The 18660-nt window shown below is 49.5% G+C and overlaps 1 protein-coding gene and 2 long non-coding RNA genes across 6 annotated transcripts in view; 1 reads left to right on the top strand and 2 right to left on the bottom strand.

The window, feature by feature from the left end:
• Positions 1-18660, top strand: part of PIK3R5 (phosphoinositide-3-kinase regulatory subunit 5) — an 83824-nt gene that overhangs the window by 57731 nt on the left and 7433 nt on the right. For all 3 annotated transcript variants that reach the window (XM_010339849.3, XM_010339848.3, XM_074388165.1), the window contains exons 4-11: positions 917-985; positions 1717-1855; positions 12013-12082; positions 15104-15278; positions 15859-16012; positions 16759-16842; positions 17069-17783; positions 18258-18420. In XM_010339849.3, coding sequence (XP_010338151.1) covers positions 917-985; positions 1717-1855; positions 12013-12082; positions 15104-15278; positions 15859-16012; positions 16759-16842; positions 17069-17783; positions 18258-18420 — 1569 coding nt within the window. The remainder of the gene's footprint in view (positions 1-916; positions 986-1716; positions 1856-12012; positions 12083-15103; positions 15279-15858; positions 16013-16758; positions 16843-17068; positions 17784-18257; positions 18421-18660) is intronic.
• Positions 780-7219, bottom strand: LOC141581797 (uncharacterized). Its single transcript, XR_012514537.1, has 3 exons — positions 4524-7219; positions 2623-2705; positions 780-2038 (listed from the first exon to the last, which is right to left on the bottom strand). It is a non-coding gene; the product is annotated as an uncharacterized LOC141581797 (long non-coding RNA).
• Positions 7278-18660, bottom strand: part of LOC141581796 (uncharacterized) — a 154699-nt gene continuing 143316 nt past the window's right edge. The window contains exons 4-5 of one of the 2 annotated variants that reach the window (XR_012514535.1): positions 10117-18319; positions 7278-10012 (exon numbers count right to left, since the gene is read on the bottom strand). This is a non-coding gene — a long non-coding RNA (uncharacterized LOC141581796). Of the gene's footprint in view, positions 18320-18660 lie in introns of both variants that reach the window. The other variant, XR_012514536.1, reaches the window with a different exon arrangement.

Raw genomic sequence — 18660 nt, 5'->3', positions numbered from 1 at the left:
AACTCCTGGCCTCAAGTGATCTGCCTTCCTCAGCCTTTCAAAGGCATAAGCGACCACACCCAGCCTAAATATTTCAACTTCGGAAAATGAAGCTTCAAAAAAATAAGAAAATATATATGAATATTTACATGATCTTTGCATGCAAAAGCAAAAACCCATAGAGGAAAACTTAACGCCTATAATCTCTGTACATGACAAATATCTATAAAATTAAAAGACAAACAACTAACTGGAAAAAAAAAACATTTATAACACAAATAACAGGTAAGCGTATGATCAGAAGGGAAAATGTAGCCTTGGAGACCATGTAGTAAAGTAGAAATTTACTTATAATACTATATGTAAAATACATTAGAAGTTAAGTATACACACAGCTTATAGCTTCGCAGACACAGGAACAGAAAACCAAACACCGCATGTTCTCACTCATAAGTGGGAGCTGAACAATGAGAACACATGGACACAGGGAGGGGAACATCACACACCGGGGCCTGTCAGCGGGTGGTGGGCAAGGGGAGGGAGAGCATTAGAATAAATACCTAATACATGCGGGGCTTAAAACCTAGATGTCTGGTTGATGGGTGCAGCCAGCCACCATTGGCACGTGTATACCTGTGTAACAAACCTGCACATTCTGTACATGTGTCCCAGAACATAAAGAAAATACGTAGGGCAAAGTGCTGTCAGGAGAGGGACTTTGAAACATTAGCTGTGGTTGGGTTTGGGAGGGAAAGTTTTGAGTGTTTTCGTTGACATCTACTTTCCAAATGTTTGTCATGTAATTACACCACTTTTCACTTAAAAAAAAAAAAAAAAAAAAAAAAAAGAGGCTAGAATGAGAAAGAATTGCTGTATTCTGCCTCAGGGAGCCCCAGACCCCGTGAATGAGTCTCGCTCTGTCTCATCCTCTCCACAGGTCCAGGAGAAGGGCAGCTACGACCTGCTCACCCCTCTGGCCCTGCTCTTCTATTCCACCGTTCTTTGCGTAAGTCCAGTGTGGGCCAGGACGCGGGAGGCGAGGGAGGAGGAGGGAGGGCATCCTCTCTCCGGGGCAGAACCCTCGCACCCCTGGAGATAAGCAGAGAGAGAAACCGTCAAGAACCAGCATGTGAAATGGCTCTCAACACTTAGATGGCTTCAGAGCAGCCACCGTGAGAGGCTTCCAGTGACTCCATGTGGCCACCATGGTGCCTGGCATCTGTGAGCTCCCATGAAGGAACTGCTGTCACTGTTCACAAGCCACAAGAGATATTCTATGTCCACCTCATTTTTCACCCAATGTGATCAGTTTCACCCAATGTGATCGCCCCCAGTGGCACCAAATGTGTGCACGGACTGATTCCACCCTCAAAAAACATTTACCTGTAATGAGGCTGTTTAAGGAAAGGTGGTTTAGGCATTGAAGACCATTATCTGTAACAAGTGGCAGCAATGGCTCCATTTACCAGTAAGTGGTCAGCCTTTCAGAGAGGCTCACTCGAGCATTGGGTAAAGCAAGTCCCTTCCAGTAGAGACACCCCGGGTACCATCTTGCCCATCTATAACTCACTCCTGGTGGGTAACTTCCAGTTCCTCCTGACCTTGTCCTGGGACACATTGCTGCCAGGAAAGGTGTGTCTTTTGAGGAATATTCCAGAAAAGGAGCAGAGGCTATTGGGGACTATCTGAGCCTTTTCTTACCTACATCTTTCTGCTTGTTGCCCACCTCAATCCTAGACACCACACTTCCCACCAGACTCGGATCTCCTTCTGAAGGCAGCCAGCACCTACCACCGGTTCCTGACCTGGCCTGTTCCTTACTGCAGCATCTGCCAGGAGCTGCTCACCTTCATCGATGCTGAACTCAAGGCCCCAGGTAAGCATGGAGGCAGCTGGCACGGGGGGCAAGGTTCACAATGTGAGAATACTTCCAGCTCTTCTGAAGCTGTTCTTTGTGACCCTCCTTACCTTGTATCCTTTGGTTCATCTCTGCCCATGCCTTGGTTCACAACCTTGGAGGCTTTCCTTCCTGACATTGTCAAGCATCTGATGGTTGAATCTGTTGGTTGAAAGTAAACATGGGAGGTAACTTGAGAAGGAATTCTTAGGGGAAGCAGGAGCAGGCGCTCGGGGCAAGGAGACCTCGCCACTTGCCTCTGATCTGATTGGTCAAGGGGTCTCCAAGTCTGCCCAGATCAGAGAGAGAAGCCCCCAGCATGCTGACAAGAGGCCTTTGCATGGTCTCTGTGCCCCAGGAACAAGTAGGGAATTGTATGCGTGGGTTGATGCAGTTCTGGTCGGGGAAGGTGTTGGTGCCAGGCATGATGGCCTCTGTGACAAGTGTGGACAAGACCTGGGACAGTTTTCATGTGTGGGGTCTGAAAAGCAGGAGTTCTTCAGAAATTGCAGGTGCTGTCATAGATGGGAAAATGATGTCTAAGGAAACTATGATCGTGCAGGAGAAAACATAGTCAAGTGTGATTTACTAAGTGGCTCAGCAAATCGGTACTCAAAGGAATAAAGTGACAAATACATCTCAATAGATGCCTCTAAAATAGTTCATAAAACCCAAAACCATTCCTGATATTCAAAACCCCTCAATATATGGAAATGATTACTCTAGAAGTGCTTTTAATATTTTACCTGGCAGCAGCCCAAGGTAGAATGCTGGAGGCATTTTCTTTAGAGTCAATAATCTTCTTCCTCTGGCTTATAGGGTTTTTTGCCTATGTAAAAAGACAAAAATAAAGAATACTTTCTCTTCTGAAGAAGAGAAATTTTAATTTGTTGGAGCTCAAACAGTTGCTTTCCTGGGAAGAATGAGAGAATCCCCTGAACGAAGAATTGTCAGAACTAGAAAACAGGTAGCTAAGAGCTTTTTTTTATAAATCAGCATTAACAAGTAAGAAAACATAATGAGAAAACCCAATTTACAACAGCAATTAAAAATAAAAAGTAGGCCAGGCACAGTGGCTCACACCTGTAATCCCAACACTTTGGGAAGGCCAAGGCGGGTGGATCATGAGGTCAGGAGATCGAGAGCATCCTGGCCAACATGTGAAACCCCGTCTCTACTAAGATACAAAAAATTATCTGGGTGTGGTGGTGTGTGCCTATAGTCCTAGCTACTCGGGAGGCTGAAGCAGGGGAATTGCTTGAACTCAGGAGGCAGAGGTTGCAGTGAGCCGAGATCCTGCCACTGCACTCCAGCCTGACAACAGAGGGAGACTCCGTCTCAATATGAATAAATAAATAATAACAATAAATAAATTTTAAAAATTTTAATGACCTATATAGAGGAAACAAACTTTGCTGAAGAATGAAAAACTGAAGAATCATATTGCTGGATTGAATCAATATTGTAATGAGACCAAGTGTTAGAAAAATAAACATAACCACAATCAAAATACCAAGATATTAAAAAAAAATTTTAAATATATGTAAACATAATATGTCAACATTTTACATATAAATATATATAAAGAAAATAAATAAAATCTATTTGAAAGATTTATGTACTTAGACATATTCATATATTTTTAAAGGAAAGAAAATATTTCCATTTTTGAAGGTACTATAGGGCTATAGTTATTAAAATAGTACACTATGATTATAAGAGTAGGTAGATAATGGAACAAAATAATATCTAGAATCAGATTAAATACACAAAATTGTATTATATGATAAACTGGCATCCTTAAATTATTGATGAAAAAATCAGTTATTTCATAAATGATATCAGGATAATTGGTAGACCATAAAAAATTGAGTTAGAATTCTATCTAAAAAGGCCGGGTGCTGTGGCTCACACCTGTAATCCTAGCTTTTTGGGAGGCTGAAGCAGGCAGATCACCTGAGGTCAGGAATTGGTGAGGAATGGGGGGCTGTGTTTGCTAAAGCATCAGAAAGAATACCCTTTCACCCAGCAATTCCATTCCTGAATTTTATCCTGATGAATCCCTACGGATGTACAAAGATGTTCATCAATGCATTCTTGCTAATAATCAGTACCAAAAAACCTAAATATTGAACATGGTCAAGTATACTGTGGTGAAGTCATTTGGTGGAATGATACTGAATTATTAAAAAGGATATTGTAGAAATAGGTACTGAGCTCAAAAGATGTTGAGTAACTAGTTGAGTGAAAAAGCACGCCTCCCAATACTATGTATGCTATTTTAGTTTTCTCTCTTTCTAATGTATATGTGCACCAGGCCGTGTTGAGTACCAGCAGCATTTAATTCTCACCTTACACATTAAACACACACAGGATAGAAGTACCACATCTTATTCCCCAACAACTTATGGACCCCAGGGAGCTCAAGACTGAAGTAAATTGTAAATTTCTTTGGAAGGGTTCATAATTTTCCTATCCAACCAGTCACCTGATCTGTCTATGCCCCACCCAGTCAGCTGACATGTCTGAGCCTCACCCAATCAACTGATCTGCCTGCCCCCAGTCAGCTGTCTGTCACTGCAAAGAGTAGAGCAGGTACAGCTAGGGTTTGGCCAGCCCCCAAGTCTACCTATAACAAGGTCCTCACCTCATAACAGAGACTTTATGAGGGTGGAGATTTAGGACATCAGGAAGACCCTTAGGAGGGGCTGGACCCTGAAAGGCATCTGCCAGCTCAGCTTCTCAAGGACAGGGACAAACCCTAAAGGAACAAGCCAGATTAAGGTCAAACTCCTTCATTCCCTCCCAAAACAAACAGACCCAGATCTCTTCTGAGCTTGCTGGTGACTGGAGTTCCTTTGCTAGGAGGCAATGCTTTCCTTCCTTTCTACAATGCTCAGAGAAAGAATTTAAAATCCAAATGTCCTGGCAGGGCCTTGGGTTTCTACTAAAGACCTAAATGATTCTTCTTTTGTTTTGAAAAGGATAAGGGAGTTGTGAGGTTGTGGGAGGGGATTATCTGTGGGGAGACCACTTCCCAATTGCAATAGAACCAGCTGTCTCTCCTCAGCTCAATGCACGCTATGCCTTGAGATATTTTTGCAGGCGGCTGGGTAGAAACTCTGTTCTGGGCAGCCCAGAAAGCAGATGTGGCATAGAGGGGCAGGCGATGGTGAGGCCCAGACCCTAGAATGATAAAATGTGAAGCCTGCAGCTTGTTGAAAAATGCTCTCGTATGATTTTTAACAGGCCTGCGATAATCTTTTTGCCCAATTCCTGAGTCTCTCCCACCCCCAGTTAATTGGAGAGAGGACTAGAATGGAGGCCAGGGGACTAGAATGGAGGCCAGGGGACTAGAATGCTTCAAGGAAAGGCAGAAGAACTTAGTGACTACTAGTCCTTGGGACCAGACCATTGTGCTTTCAAATCCTGGGTCTGCTGCTCACTAACTGTGGGCCTTCAGCAAGACATTTAGCTTGGGAGCTTCAGTTTCCTCATCTGTAAAATGGGTGTATAGAAATGCCTCCCTGTCAATGCAGTTAGTGAGGATTAACGTTGGCCTAACTGATTTCACAGTGCTGGGGGCAATAAGGGCTGCAGTGGTGTTAGCTTAGAAGGTAGGTCCTGGTAAAGTCACGGAGAAATGAGAAGGGGCACGGGGGGAGCCCTCCACCGTGAAGTCTTAGGGACCCAGTTGCCATGGGAATGAATGAAACAGTTTATCCTGCTTTGATGTGGCTGGGTGGCAGAGGAAGTGGGCCTGTTATCAAGGCTGGGGGCCTCCCCCTGCTTCCTGACTCCACCTCCATACGATCGCTCACTGCCTCAACGCTGGGGGTGGCAGGAAACCTCACGTCAGTGCCACAGGGTCCTGCCCACCACAGCCCTCTTGGGCTCAGCCCACATGTTTATTGAATATTTACTCTATGCCTGCATAGCTGCGCCGACCACGGTACTTTCCTGCAAAGAATTTATCTGTCAACCTGAGGGATGACACGGGGCATCTTATGTGCAAACAGCTCTGCCATTTTCAAAGCGCACAAACCCCAAGGATTGCATCTCACCTGCAGGGGAAGAAAGAAAAGTCATATTATTCTCATTATAAAATGGGAAATGATTTTGAGAAAATGAAGTTCAGTATTTCTTGTCCAAGCTACGAAGTATAAAAGAGGGAACATGAACCCTAGTATGACAAAGACCTACAGTTCTTTATTAGCTGATGACCTTGGACAAGTTACTTAGTAACTTGTCAAACGTAGAATTATACTTATCACTGATGATTATGAGGAGGAGAACAGCCGTGATGTCAGGGTTGCTTAAGGCATATGAAGCACCATCACAGGTTGGTCCCATCTAACTGTCAGAACATCTCCATGGGTAGTTACTTTTTCTTGCCAGGCTGGAGTGCAGTGGTGCGATCTTGGCTCACTACAACCTCTGCCTCCTGGGTTTAAGTAGTTCTCCTGTCTCAGCCTCTTGAGTAGCTGAGATTACAGGTGCACACCACCACACCCAGCTAATTTTTGTATTTTGAGTAGATACGGGGTTTCAGTATGTTAGCCAGGATGGTCTCAATCTCTTGACCTTGTGATCCACCCATCTCGGCCTCCCAAAGTGCTGGGATTACAGGCATGAGCCACCACACCTGGCCAAGGGTAGTTACTAGTATTTCCATTTTTCAGATGCTGGAACTGAAGGCCCGACATTTAAGTAACTTGCCTATGGTTACACAGCTGACAAGAGTTCTACCACTTGAACCCACATCTCTTTGATACCAAAAGTCATATTATATCCTTTTCACATTTGCATAAAGCTGTGTTTCTACCAAGAGGCACTGACACATGGCTGCATGACCCTGGGTTGCCCAGGCTGTCTTTTTATAAGCACTCTCCCCGCTTGGGGAATTTCTCCTGCCCCTTTCCTTTTGGGATGCTTAATGGCTTCATACCCTTTGGCCTCCTATCAAATGAGGAACAAACCTGGGTCAGGTCAGTTTTGCCTATCAACTGGTGGCAGGTGAATTCATAATGTTCTTCAGTGGTGACATTTCTCTTGAGACATTACTGATCATAGACACATTTGCATTTTATACTTTTTGTCTCTGGTTATGGAATGAAAGGTTTAGTCCTCTTGAAGGGCATCAAGCATCACTGACTAGTAGATGGAGGAGATTTAGGGAAAAGAGTAGAGAGCAGGTGTTCCAGAAATCACAGGGTGCGATCAGTTAGGGCTGACCTGGCTGCTTATAGCAAACAGACCCAAACAACAATGCCTGAATCTCATGGAAGCTAGTTTTCTCTTACACACACACACACACACACACACACACACACACACAGAGAGAGAGAGAGAGAGAGAGAGGTGTCTCTCTCTCTCTCTCTCTCTCTCTCTCTCTCTCAAGACAGCAGGCCAATGTTGGCATGGTGGCCCCACGAACATCCTAGACCAGGCTTCTCTCATCTTTCTGCTTCGCCATCCTTAGCCAGAGGCACCATCTTCAAGGTTGCTTCATGGTCTAGGATGGCTGCCAGAGAGCTGGCCGTGATGTCCAAATTCCAGTTAACAGAAAGAAGGAAGGTGGTTGCACAAAAGGGTCCACCTAACACATTCTGCAAGAGAGGTTGAGAAACTGACTTATCAACTGGGTACAATGCCCAGTGTCCCCCTCATAAAGGAGGAGTGGATATTGAGTAGATAGATGCCTAGAAGTCTCTGCCGCATACGATACGACTTACTTGTAAGAGGAGCCCATTGGACCTGGATTGGTTCTGTTAGGGTGACTTTCACCAGTGTGGTGAAAGACTGGTATGGCAGGTCTCATCTTACTTTGCCCCCTGCAAGCCCAGTGGCTCTGCAAAGCTGGAGACCTCATCCAGCAGGCATTTCCATGGGGTCACTGTGCTTGTTCAGAGCAGCATATATCTTGTGGTATCACCGGCCTTTCATTCCAGGAACTCACATCTCCTCTGCTGCATGAAAGTCTGCCCAGTGGGTTCCTTCTCCCCAATATTTCCCTCTTGGCTTCCTAGCCACATCCCTTCTACCTTCCATGTCTCTGCTCCTGGACTCCCGGTGGCCAGGAATTTCAAGTCTCCCTTGCTGTGTCCTCTCCTCCTTTGTTCATTCACCAGAAAGCTGTGCTTCACCTTCCCACCCAGGCCCTGTTGAGGCCCACAGCCATGAGTTCCCAATTCCTCCTGCCTCTCTGGAGTCCAGGACCCTGGAGATGGAGAGCAGGAGGGAGCTGTACCTGGGTGAGGAGGGAAGTGTAAGAGAAACCCAGCTGTGGGGAGTGTTGTGCCTGGTGTCTACTTCAGGGCATGATGTATGTCAGACTCAAACTGTCCACCGTGAGTTGATATTTGTCAGGGTCACCACCTGCAGGGGTCTGTCCTACAGACCCTGACTCAACAACAAATGAATACATCCACACACACAGACTACAGTGAAAGAGTGGGCTGGGGTGTCCGTGGTCACTCACAGACACTTGAGGATAGTGATGTAAAGAGATAGCAGCCACCAGCCACAACATGCTGAGCTCACCAGCCTTTATTCAGCACACATTAAATGACAAAGGCTTTGAGTCAACATCACTAGAGGGTGAAGATTGAAGGTCAGGTTCTGAGGTCTAAAGCAAACACCATTAGTGGGTAATATCCCTGGTCGACCTTCCCCGGAGAGAGCCATCCGGAATGAGTAAGGGTTAGTTTATAGAGTAAACAAGTTAGTTAGGTAAACTCCTCAAATTCCTTTGTTTCTACTCTAATTTATTTAACTAAGGAAACAAGGCTGCCTTCAGCCAAGTATTATAGTAAAAACCATTAGGCCTTCCAAAAGAGTTTGTATATATTCTCTATAACTCAAATTCCTTGATCTAATGATTAATTAGATTAGATGCTGGAGAACCAACCTGATATAGTCTCATTTGGGGGTTGCAGTGCAGTTGGGACTATGTCCTGCTTCCACCCTGTTGGAATCTTGGTGTTTCCCTCTAAGAGGAAAAGTGTCAGATGTGGTTGCTGCTTGCCTCCCCCAGGCCCAAGTACCCACATCACCCTCAGCATGGACCTGTCTGCCAGTGTGGTGTTAATACCAGTGCTTGCTTGATAGCAGACATAGTGATTTTCATGGGTCCTGGATCTTCACAGTTAGCTGTTCCATGCAGAATGTCCACCTACTTGCAACTTTGAAAAAGTGGGAGCTTTGCTGGGCAAACAAGGCTCAATGGCGAAGGGTCTTGGACATCTGGGCCAGGAGTTGGACCTTCACTATGACTGTGTGCTGCCCACCCACCCCATTTTTGGCCTGTATGGGATGAGTCTTCTTGATTTCCTACTTGCCAGGGCCTGACACAGGAACAACCCAGGCAAGGTTCTTGCTTAGCCCTTGGACTAATCTTGATCTAAGAAGCTAAACTCAGAAAGCTGATCCCATCTCCTAAGGTGACCAAGGAAGGATGCGATCTAAGATGAAAGGGACAGAAGCGTCTGTTGACTCGAGGCTCCCCCATGCAGCTTCCATTTGGGGAGTGGAGGGTGGAGGTAAGGGTCCTGGAACTGATATTGCCCACCCTACTTAGCATTCATGGCCTCCCTGGCATCACCAGGTACCATTGTGAAAACCAAGCCCATGCAGGATTCTAGGGGACACTTCCAACCTCGCAGCACACACCAGCAAATGGGGACTTGGCAGTACAATTTCTAAGCCAGGCTCAAAGGGGTCTGTCTGTAAAAAAGTTTCTAGGATTAAAGCCTCCTTCACATTGCACAGACTTTTCTAATTTGTTCCCAGCTCAGAGCTCAGACCACCAGTTAATTATCCCCAAACCCCACACCCCATGCTAAGCAGGGGTGTCCATTACCAAGAGAGGCCGAGGAGGGGGTTTGACAGTGTTTTCAGGGTGAGGGCGGGAGTTTATTGGATGATCATAGGTTCCACTTGGGAACTGTTGGTATCTTGGGTATTCAGCACCAGCCAAGCAACTCTGAAAATACCTCTCTCTGGGTCAGGGTGTGCCAAGAAGCACAGGTGCCCTCCTCAACATCCCGTGAAAGCAACAGAATTCATAGAACAATGGTCACATGGAGTTCACATAGCTCATACGAAGCAGCTTCTGGTTCCAACAGTAGCACAATCCTAAAATGAGATTAAGGCACATGGATGTAGATGTTAGAATCTGCTCTTCATCCTAGAGACCAGAGGAGGTGAAGGAGCTTCGAAAAGAAGGTTGTCAACAGTACCGAGCACTCCAGAACAAAAGTTCAGGCGGCATGATGACGAGGTTGCACCGTTGGGTTTGGGGACTTGGAAAACATTGCCGAGCTTCAGGAGAGCAGGGTCAGGAGGGTAGGAGGGTTTGGAAGCCAATGGCTGAGAGTTCTGAAAGAAACCTGATGTAAAGGGAGAGTGATGTCACAGCCCACAGCTTCCTGGAGTGTGACTGCCTGGATGTCCCGGGTCAACAGAGGCAGAAGTGGCAGTGAAGAAATGGAGTTAGCGAGGTGTGGGTTACCTGTTAAAAACATTAAATAGTAAAAGAAAAGAGAAATAAGGTCAAGAGGAGATTTTGCGTGTCTGTGTGTTTTATGATCAGGAAGTTGGGGGATATGTTTGCCTCTACTATGGTAACTACGATACTATGCTGCGGTGGTTGGAGAGCCGGTGAGGATCTCTTCTCTGTAATGCATGTGAGTGGCCACCAGATGGTGCCCTAGGTCCTGATGATTACATCAGCCACTGTGTCAGGGACTTTCCTGACAAAATAGACTAACATTCACTTCTAAATACGCGATGATTACATAAAGTAAACATCACACAAAAGGCCAAAAATCAAAGCAATTAGGTCCCAAGTTAGAAGAGCATTATATGGCAATTTTCTGCCTTTGACTAAAGGGACATCACAGCCTTTCTATTTATAGCTGTCTTTAAACCCCCAGTCAGGACTTGCACTTCTGAGGGGATGTCCTGCAGGTTCCCAGCTCAGTCCCAGTTCAGGGTGGCCCTGCCCTGGATGGGGACTACCCTGGGCCTATTTCCAAGCTATGACAGGAAGACAGCCCACCATGCCACGTCCCCAGCCCCTGTTCTGTGAGGGAGTGAACTCACACTTGCTGTTTCATCTCCTTATGGTGGACATATAACTGAATAGACAGTGTAAAGCGATGACTGTGCAGAACAGACTCACGTTGCAGAAACCAGAGAAAAACCTTTGGTGTGTTTCTTCTCAGCACTTTGACGTTAGAGGCGACAGATAGTGGGAAGGCCCAGGGAGGAAGGAGGTGCAGGCTGGGAGCGGAGCCTGGGATGCAATGCCTCCGAGCAGGGAGGATGCCTGGCAAGACCACGATCCCCGGACAGGACTTGGGACTCCAGGCAGAGATGGGGAGGTATGGGGGCAGAGGAGGGTGCAGAATTCAAAACTCGCTGCCTGGCTAGAGCTGAGGCAAAGTGGATAGGCTGAGAGGTGCCTGGCAGAGCAGGAAGGCACCCAGGACCGGGAGAGGGAGCCGCGGCAGGGACCCAGGAGCAGCTGGGCAGCATGAGATGCGGCAGCCTCCTGGGACCAGGTTCTGCCTCCCAGTGCTCTGCCTCCCAGTCTCTGAAAAGAGAAAATTGGAGGTGGTCGAGACATGGTAGGGCCTGGGAATCATAGACTGCAAAAGGCCTCAGAGGCCACTGATCACATCTGCCCTTCCTGGGAGAAACTGAGGCCCAGGGATAAAGCGACCTGCCCAAGGCCACGCAGAAGAGCTGGACTGGAACTCAGGCTTCCGACCTGCGCTCTCACCCTGAATCCCTTTCTCTCTAGCGAGGCTGCCTCCAAGCCTGGGGCCGGGACCTGGGCTGCAAGGAGAGTAGGAAGCTCTTAGGAAAGGAGGGCAGTCAGAGAGGCCATAGAAATCCAGAGGACAGCGAGGCCCAGGTGTTGGAGGCAGAGGTGGGGATATGGCTTGTGAGGTGTAAAAGGTTGCACAGAAGCCAACTGCTGGGCACGCTGGAGGATCCACAGAGCAGCTCCTCCTGAGCTCCATCTGGGAACTTCCAACCTGATTGTCTAGTGCCTGCTCACCACGAGGCACAAGGAGGATGCTGAAGAAACTGACCAGACTGTGAACGATCTTCTTGTTGGCCCACAGGGATCTCCTACCAGAGGCTGGTGAGGGCTGAGCAGGGCCTGCCCATCAGGAGTCACCGCAGCTCCACCGTGTGAGTGCTCTTGGGGGATGGAGGAACAGAGGGGAGGGCGTTTGGGACCTCTGCACTGTTCCACCTTCAATCTACCCTCCCCAAACATCCAATGCCCCCACCTACCCCGTCCACCCCAGCCAGCAACAAACAGGCTTCCAGGGAACTGGGAACCCCCGGCACTGCTGGTGACATTTTGTGTCCAGTTTTGTTTTCTATGCTGAGGATCTTTCACCAGATTCTTAAAGAGGTCTGCATCCATTGTGCCAGGTGTTAGACACACCGTTCCCCCAGTTGATCCATTCTTTTCAGATGAGGAACTGGAGGTCAGAGAGGCCAAGCAATTTCCCCAAGTCCACACAGCTAGCAAGGGTCTGAGCCAGGATTTAACCCTCAGGCTTACTCAGAAGCCCATGAGACTTTCTACAGTCTCTTTCTGCCTTTTACTAAAACAGTGTTTCCAAACTTTTTGAACAAGACTTACAAGAAAAATACAGCCTGGTACACAAACACACCCCTGAAACAAAACTTATTCTTACGACATAGGATGAGCTCTATTCTATTGTTTCATTTAAGAAATAAACTCGACTCCCCAGATGATTTCATGACCCACTCCTGGGTCCTGACCTGCAGTTTGAAAAGCACTAGACGGCCACTGTGGCGGGGGAGTGCCCATTCAGAAGACCCTCTGCAGGACTTGAAGAGTTGGGTGCTGTCTCACCTTGAGATGTTGAGAGCCCAGGGACCCTGGCCTTCATCAGCTCAGAAATTATAGGTGCCCCCAGCCTTCCCTATTCCCAGCCCCCGGGGTTCACTTCGCACTCACTCCCCTGAGCAACACCTCTTGACTTTCCTCTAGGTAAAAACAAACAAAATGATAGATGTTGAGAGAGAAGGAAAGGATGCTGAAATGTTGTAGTTTACTAAGTAAATGAGGTGCTTCTGGTGGGCTGGGGCAGGTGGGCTGAAGAATCAATTATCAACACCTTTTAGACCCTTACTAAGACTCCAAGCACCATTCTTTTTTTTTGAAATGGAGTTTTGCTCTTGTTGCCCAGGCTGGAGTGCAATGGCTTGATCTTGGCTCACTGCATCCTCTGCCCTCCTGGGTTCAAGTGATTCTCCTGCCTCAGCCTCCCAAGTAGCTGGGATTACAGGCATGCACCACCATGCCTGGCTAATTTTGCATTTTCACTAGAGACGGGGTTTCTTCATGTTGGTCAGGCTGGTCTTGAACTCATGACCTCTGGTGATCCGCCCGCCTCGGCCTCTCTAAGTGCTGCCCGGACTTTTTGGTTTTTTTGTTTCATTTTGTTTTGTTTTTGAGATGGTGTATCGTTCTGTAACCCAGGCACCATTCTAAGCATGGTTACATGTGCTGACTCATTTAATCCTCACGTTAACCCCGCGAGAAAGGGATTTTTCACCTAAGGGGAAGGAGCCACCAAGAGATTTGTAGAAAGAGCTTAACATTGAGAGATGGTCTCACTTTAATTATATATAAATTGGAGCGATGACAGGCTCTTCGGCAGAGAAATGATGCGTGCTGGTGAGGGCAGGGGCTCCGCATGGCTCGTCCTGCGTGTGGTGGTGCTTAGCACACGTCTGTGGAAGGAAAGACTCAGCACTTAGCAAGGGAGAGGGTTATAAGGGGCTGTTTATGTTAAGCCCACCTCTTCCATTTTCCTTTTTTTTTTTTTTTTTTTTTTTTTGTGGAGTCTCGCTCTGTCGCCAGGTTGGAGTGCAATGGTGTCATCTTGGCTCACTGCAACCTCTGCCTTCCAGGTTCAAGTGATTCTCTTGCCTCAGCCTCCTGAGTAGCTGGAACTACAGGCGCATGCCACCACGCCCAGGTTTTTGTATTTTTAGTAGATGCAGGTTTTCACCACGTTGGCCAGAATGGTCTCAATTTTTTGACCTTGTGATCCGCCGGCCTCAGCCTCCCAAAGTGCTGGGATGACAGGCGGGAGCCACCACACACAGCTGCCCACCTCCTTTTTCTTTCTTAGAGAAATCTAAGTTAGTTTCTAACCAAATGATGGGAATTTTGACAATAGACTAGTCCTGTCTCTGCCCTGTCCCTGGGCACCAACATCCACAGGGCCCGGAGGGAATGCTGCCTGGGCAGTACTCCTGCGCACTGAGTTTAAACACAGTGTGGAATTAAGAGAGAGCCATCACACGCAGTTCATACTAAATCATGCCTGGATACACAGCCGTGATGGTTTGAATCTGCTTTGAGGTCGTGTAGTGATGGAGGGGTTGGCATGGGGAAAGTGAGAACAGCCATGTGTTGTGAACTGTAAACAGAGTGATCAGCTCCTCAGAGCCACGACTCTTTTAACTGGGGATATGTTTGAAAGTTTCCATGATAAAGAAATTTAAACACTGGCACTAAGAGGGAATCTGAGTGTCCCTCGGAAAGGGAGGTAGCAGTGGCTGGGCGCACACTCTCCTCCCTGCCAATGTCAGCCCTTATCATGGCTTTGGGCTGATGAGAAAAGGTGTCCCCCACGAGTGGAGGAAGAAGAGGCACTCTGACTCGGTACCCCCTCCTCTGGGCAAATGCGGCCCCACGCCACGAGCAATGTCAGGCCCCACTCGTCCCAGACCACACAGCACCATGCCATGTCGCTGCCCGGCTCCCCCTGAAAACTGGTCGCTTGGCTTCAAGTCAGCTTGCCTAAAGTATGATCCTCATCTGAGTAATCTTGCATCCACTCAGTTGTCTCATAGGAAAAAGATGTTTATATAAAAATTAAGTACATTTACTTTTAAAGATGAAGTTCCGTTTTGAAAAGATCTTTGAAAGCACCAAGCTGGAAAATGTTCAGCAGCAAACCCCATGACTTTCCCTGGGAACCTGGGCCCTGCAGCTGCTGCCTCTGTCCTGGCCTCCTGTGGCCACTTCCTCGAGCTCTGCCTGGGCTGGCAGAGGCCCTGGCCTTGGTGGAGCTTAGCACCAGCAGGCACAAGGTGGGTAGCTGTGCCCTGGCATCCTGCCCACCCCCTGGTGCCATAGCTGGTCCCCTGTGTCCCCAGCACCGTGCTGCTACTGAACCCCGTGGAAGTGCAGGCCGAGTTCCTCGCTGTAGCCAATAAGCTGAGCGCCCCCGGACACTCACCTCACAGCGCCTACACCACCCTGCTCCTGCACGCCTTCCAGGCCACCTTTGGGGCCCACTGTGATGTTCCAGGCCTGCACTGCAGGCTGCAGGTATGTACCTGGGGCCTGGGGCTCTGGTGGGACACCTCTCCGGAGAGGTAGAGCCCCCCTCCCTGCTTCATCCCAGCCACCATTCCTAGAGTATACACGTCTCCTGCACCCCAAGTGACATGGTGGGGTGGTGGCTGGAAGGCTGGTCTCCTTGAGGGTGTTTTCTGGTGTGCCGGATCCTGACCAGTGGGGCTGGACACAGATTACTAGTGCCTTAGAAGATGGCATATGCCATAGGAACGAGAATGAGCTTTGGGCTGAAGACTTGGCATCTAGGCCTGGCTCTGTCACAGGTCGGCTGTGTCTCCCTGCACAGCTCCCTCCCCTCTCTGGGGTACAGTGAGGAACTCTGAAGTCCCCTCTAACTGCAGTGCCATGGCTCTGGTCCTTTCTCTCCTGACCATTTCCTGAGAATGGAAGGACAGGGAGAGGCCTAGCTGTCTGGCCAGCTGTGGGTAGGAGATGGGTGATAAGGCTGGGAGGGGACAGATCACTGCCTCCTCCAGTAAGAACCTAGGAGAACAGGTGGGCAGCTAGTTCATGGTCCAGGAGCAAAGCCCATCTCCTCCTGGGGTTTCAGGCCAAGACCCTGGCAGAGCTTGAGGACATCTTCACGGAGACCGCAGAGGCACAGGAGCTGGCATCTGGCATCGGGGATGCCACAGAAGCCCGGCAGTGGCTCAAGACCAAGCTGCAGGCAGTGGGAGAAAAAGCCGGCTTCCCTGCGGTGTTAGGTGAGGCTCTTGGGAGAGGGGGCTCTGCCCACATTCCCCATGGCCTATTCTAGCTCCCAAGGTGCGCGGTTCAGGCGGGCATGGTGGCTCTACTTCACACAGTCACTCAGGGACTCAGCTTCTTCAGCATCCCTCTGCTCTGCCATTCCCTAGGGTGTCATTCCTATCTATAGGGACAGGGTGGGGGTGCCATCGTGATGGCAGCTTGTAGGAAGAGAAAAAAGTGCTTACGAGGCCAAAGGCTGCACTTTTCTGCTGAAGGTGATGCAGAAGCTGAGCACTTCGCTTACCCACCTGTTCCTCTGAGCCCACCTCGGTCATGTGGCCACATCTTGCCCCAGAGGAGCCTGGGAAACCTCCTCTCTACAACTCTGTTACCATAGAAGGGAGCACAGATTTTGAGGAGCAATTAGCCGTCCCTGTTACAGTATTCCTCATGAAAACCTTCTGGGCTAGTACTATTATTCTCCCATGGGAGCATTGTCAAATAAGGCTCAGAGCTTGTGGCTTGGCCACGTTCACACAGCTCATAAAGGGCATGGTGTCTACACGGTGTGCTTGAAAGAAGGGCCCTCTGGCCGGGAACCCAGCACCGCAGCTCTAACTCAGCTTCGGCCCATCCAGCTATGTGTCCTTGTGCCAGTCCTTCCCCAACTCTGGTCTCTTCTCCAAGGCAATGGGACTGGACTGGCCCATCTCCAAGGTCTCCTTCCAGCCCTCTTCTCCCATCCGCTCTGTTCTTACAGACACTGCAAAACCAGGGAAGCTCCATACCATCCCCATCCCTGTCGCCCGGTGCTACACCTACAGCTGGAACCAGGACAGCTTTGGTAAGGAGCTGGGGTCCTGGTGACACCCATGCCCCACACTGTCTACCCAGCTCCCACCCCTGTCCCCAAAGCTCTCCCACCGGAGCTGGCTCTGTGCAGAGCAGGGGGCAATGCTAGGAGTACTGGGCTGGCCCTGAGTCCTTCTGCTGTCTCCCCTCCAAAGGGAATGCAAGAAGGGATTCAGGGGCCCAGACACCCAGACAGTGCTGGCCTTGCTTTCCTGTAGACATCCTGCAGGAAATCCTGCTGAAGGAACAGGAACTGCTCCAGCCAGGGATCCTGGGAGATGATGAAGAAGAGGAAGAGGAGGAGGAGGAAGAGGACTTGGAAACTGATAGGCATTGTGCCGAGAGGGACTCCCTGCTCTCCACCAGCTCTTTGGTGTCCCACGACTCCACCCTGTCCCTTGCATCCTCCCAGGCCTCAGGGCCAGCCCTGTCACGCCAGCTGCTGACCTCCTTTGTCTCAGGCCTCTCGGATGGCATGGACAGTGGCTATGTGGAGGACAGCGAGGAGAGCTCCTCCGAGTGGCCGAGGAGGCGTAGCAGCCAGGAACACCGCAGCCACCGCAGGCCTGGGCAGAAGTTCAACAGGATCTATAAACTCTTTAAGAGCACCAGTCAGCTGGTACTGCGGAGGGACTCTCGGAGCCTAGAGGGCAGCCCGGACACCCCCCTGCCCCTGCGGCGGGCAGGGAGCCTCTGCAGCCCCCTGGATGAACCAGCACCGCCCCCTTCCCGGGCACAGCGCTCTCGCTCCCTGCCCCAGCCCAAACTCGGTACCCAGCTGCCCAGCTGGCTTCTGGCCCCTGCTTCACGCCACCAGCGCCGCCGCCCCTTCCTGAGTGGAGATGAGGATCCCAAGGCTTCCACGCTACGTGTTGTTGTCTTTGGCTCAGATCGGATTTCAGGAAAGGTGGCTCGGGCGTATAGCAACCTTCGGTAAGAGCCGTAATGGGGGGCATTGCTCTGCCCTGGGTAACAGGGTTGTTGTGCTGGTGGAATCTGGGGCCTGAGGTTCAGGACCCCAGAAGGACCAAAAGTTCCTTTCTCTTTCTCTTTTTTTTGAGACAGTCTTACTCTGTTGCCCAGGCTGGAGTGCAGTGGTATGATCTTGGTTCACTGCAGACTCTGCCTCCTGGGTTCAAGCGATTCTCCTGCCTCAGCTTCCTGAGTAGCTAGGACTACATGCGCATGCCACCATGCCCAGCTAATTTTTGTATTTTTAGTAGAGACAGGGTTTCATCATGTTGCCCAGGCTGGTCTCGAACTCCTGACCTTGTGATCCACCCACCACAGCCTCCAAAAGTGCTGGGATTACAGGCGTGAGCCACCCACTCTGGCCTCCCAAAGTGCTGGATTTCAGGCATGAGGCCACCGCTCCTGGCCCTCTTCTTACCATCTTCTTCTTACCAGGCGGCTGGAGAACAATCGCCCGCTCCTCACACGGTTCTTCAAACTTCAGTTCTTCTACGTGCCTGTGAAGCGAAGCCATGGGACCAGCCCTGGTGTCTGTCCACCCCCTCGGAGCCAGACACCCTCACCCCCGACAGACTGCCCTAGGCACTCCAGCCCTGGAGTACGTTCCCAGCCCTGGGCCAGTGGGGTGGGAAAGAGTTCTGGCTACCTGAAGGAAGCCAATTGGAAGTCACGGAATGCAATCCCTTGTACTGATGATGCACCTCCCCCCACCTGGCCACTCCCTGCACTTGGACATGACACATTGCCATATGACAAAGGCTGAAAACTGTCATACTTCCCCAAGGGCAGGGAGAAGCTCAGCTTGGAGCTGCAGGTACCATCCAAAGCCCTGGAGCAA

The sequence above is a fragment of the Saimiri boliviensis genome, chromosome 17, assembly GCF_048565385.1.
Source record: "Saimiri boliviensis isolate mSaiBol1 chromosome 17, mSaiBol1.pri, whole genome shotgun sequence".
In the NCBI taxonomy this organism is placed as follows: Eukaryota; Metazoa; Chordata; class Mammalia; order Primates; family Cebidae; genus Saimiri; species Saimiri boliviensis.
This window is presented reverse-complemented; position numbering and strand designations above follow the sequence as displayed.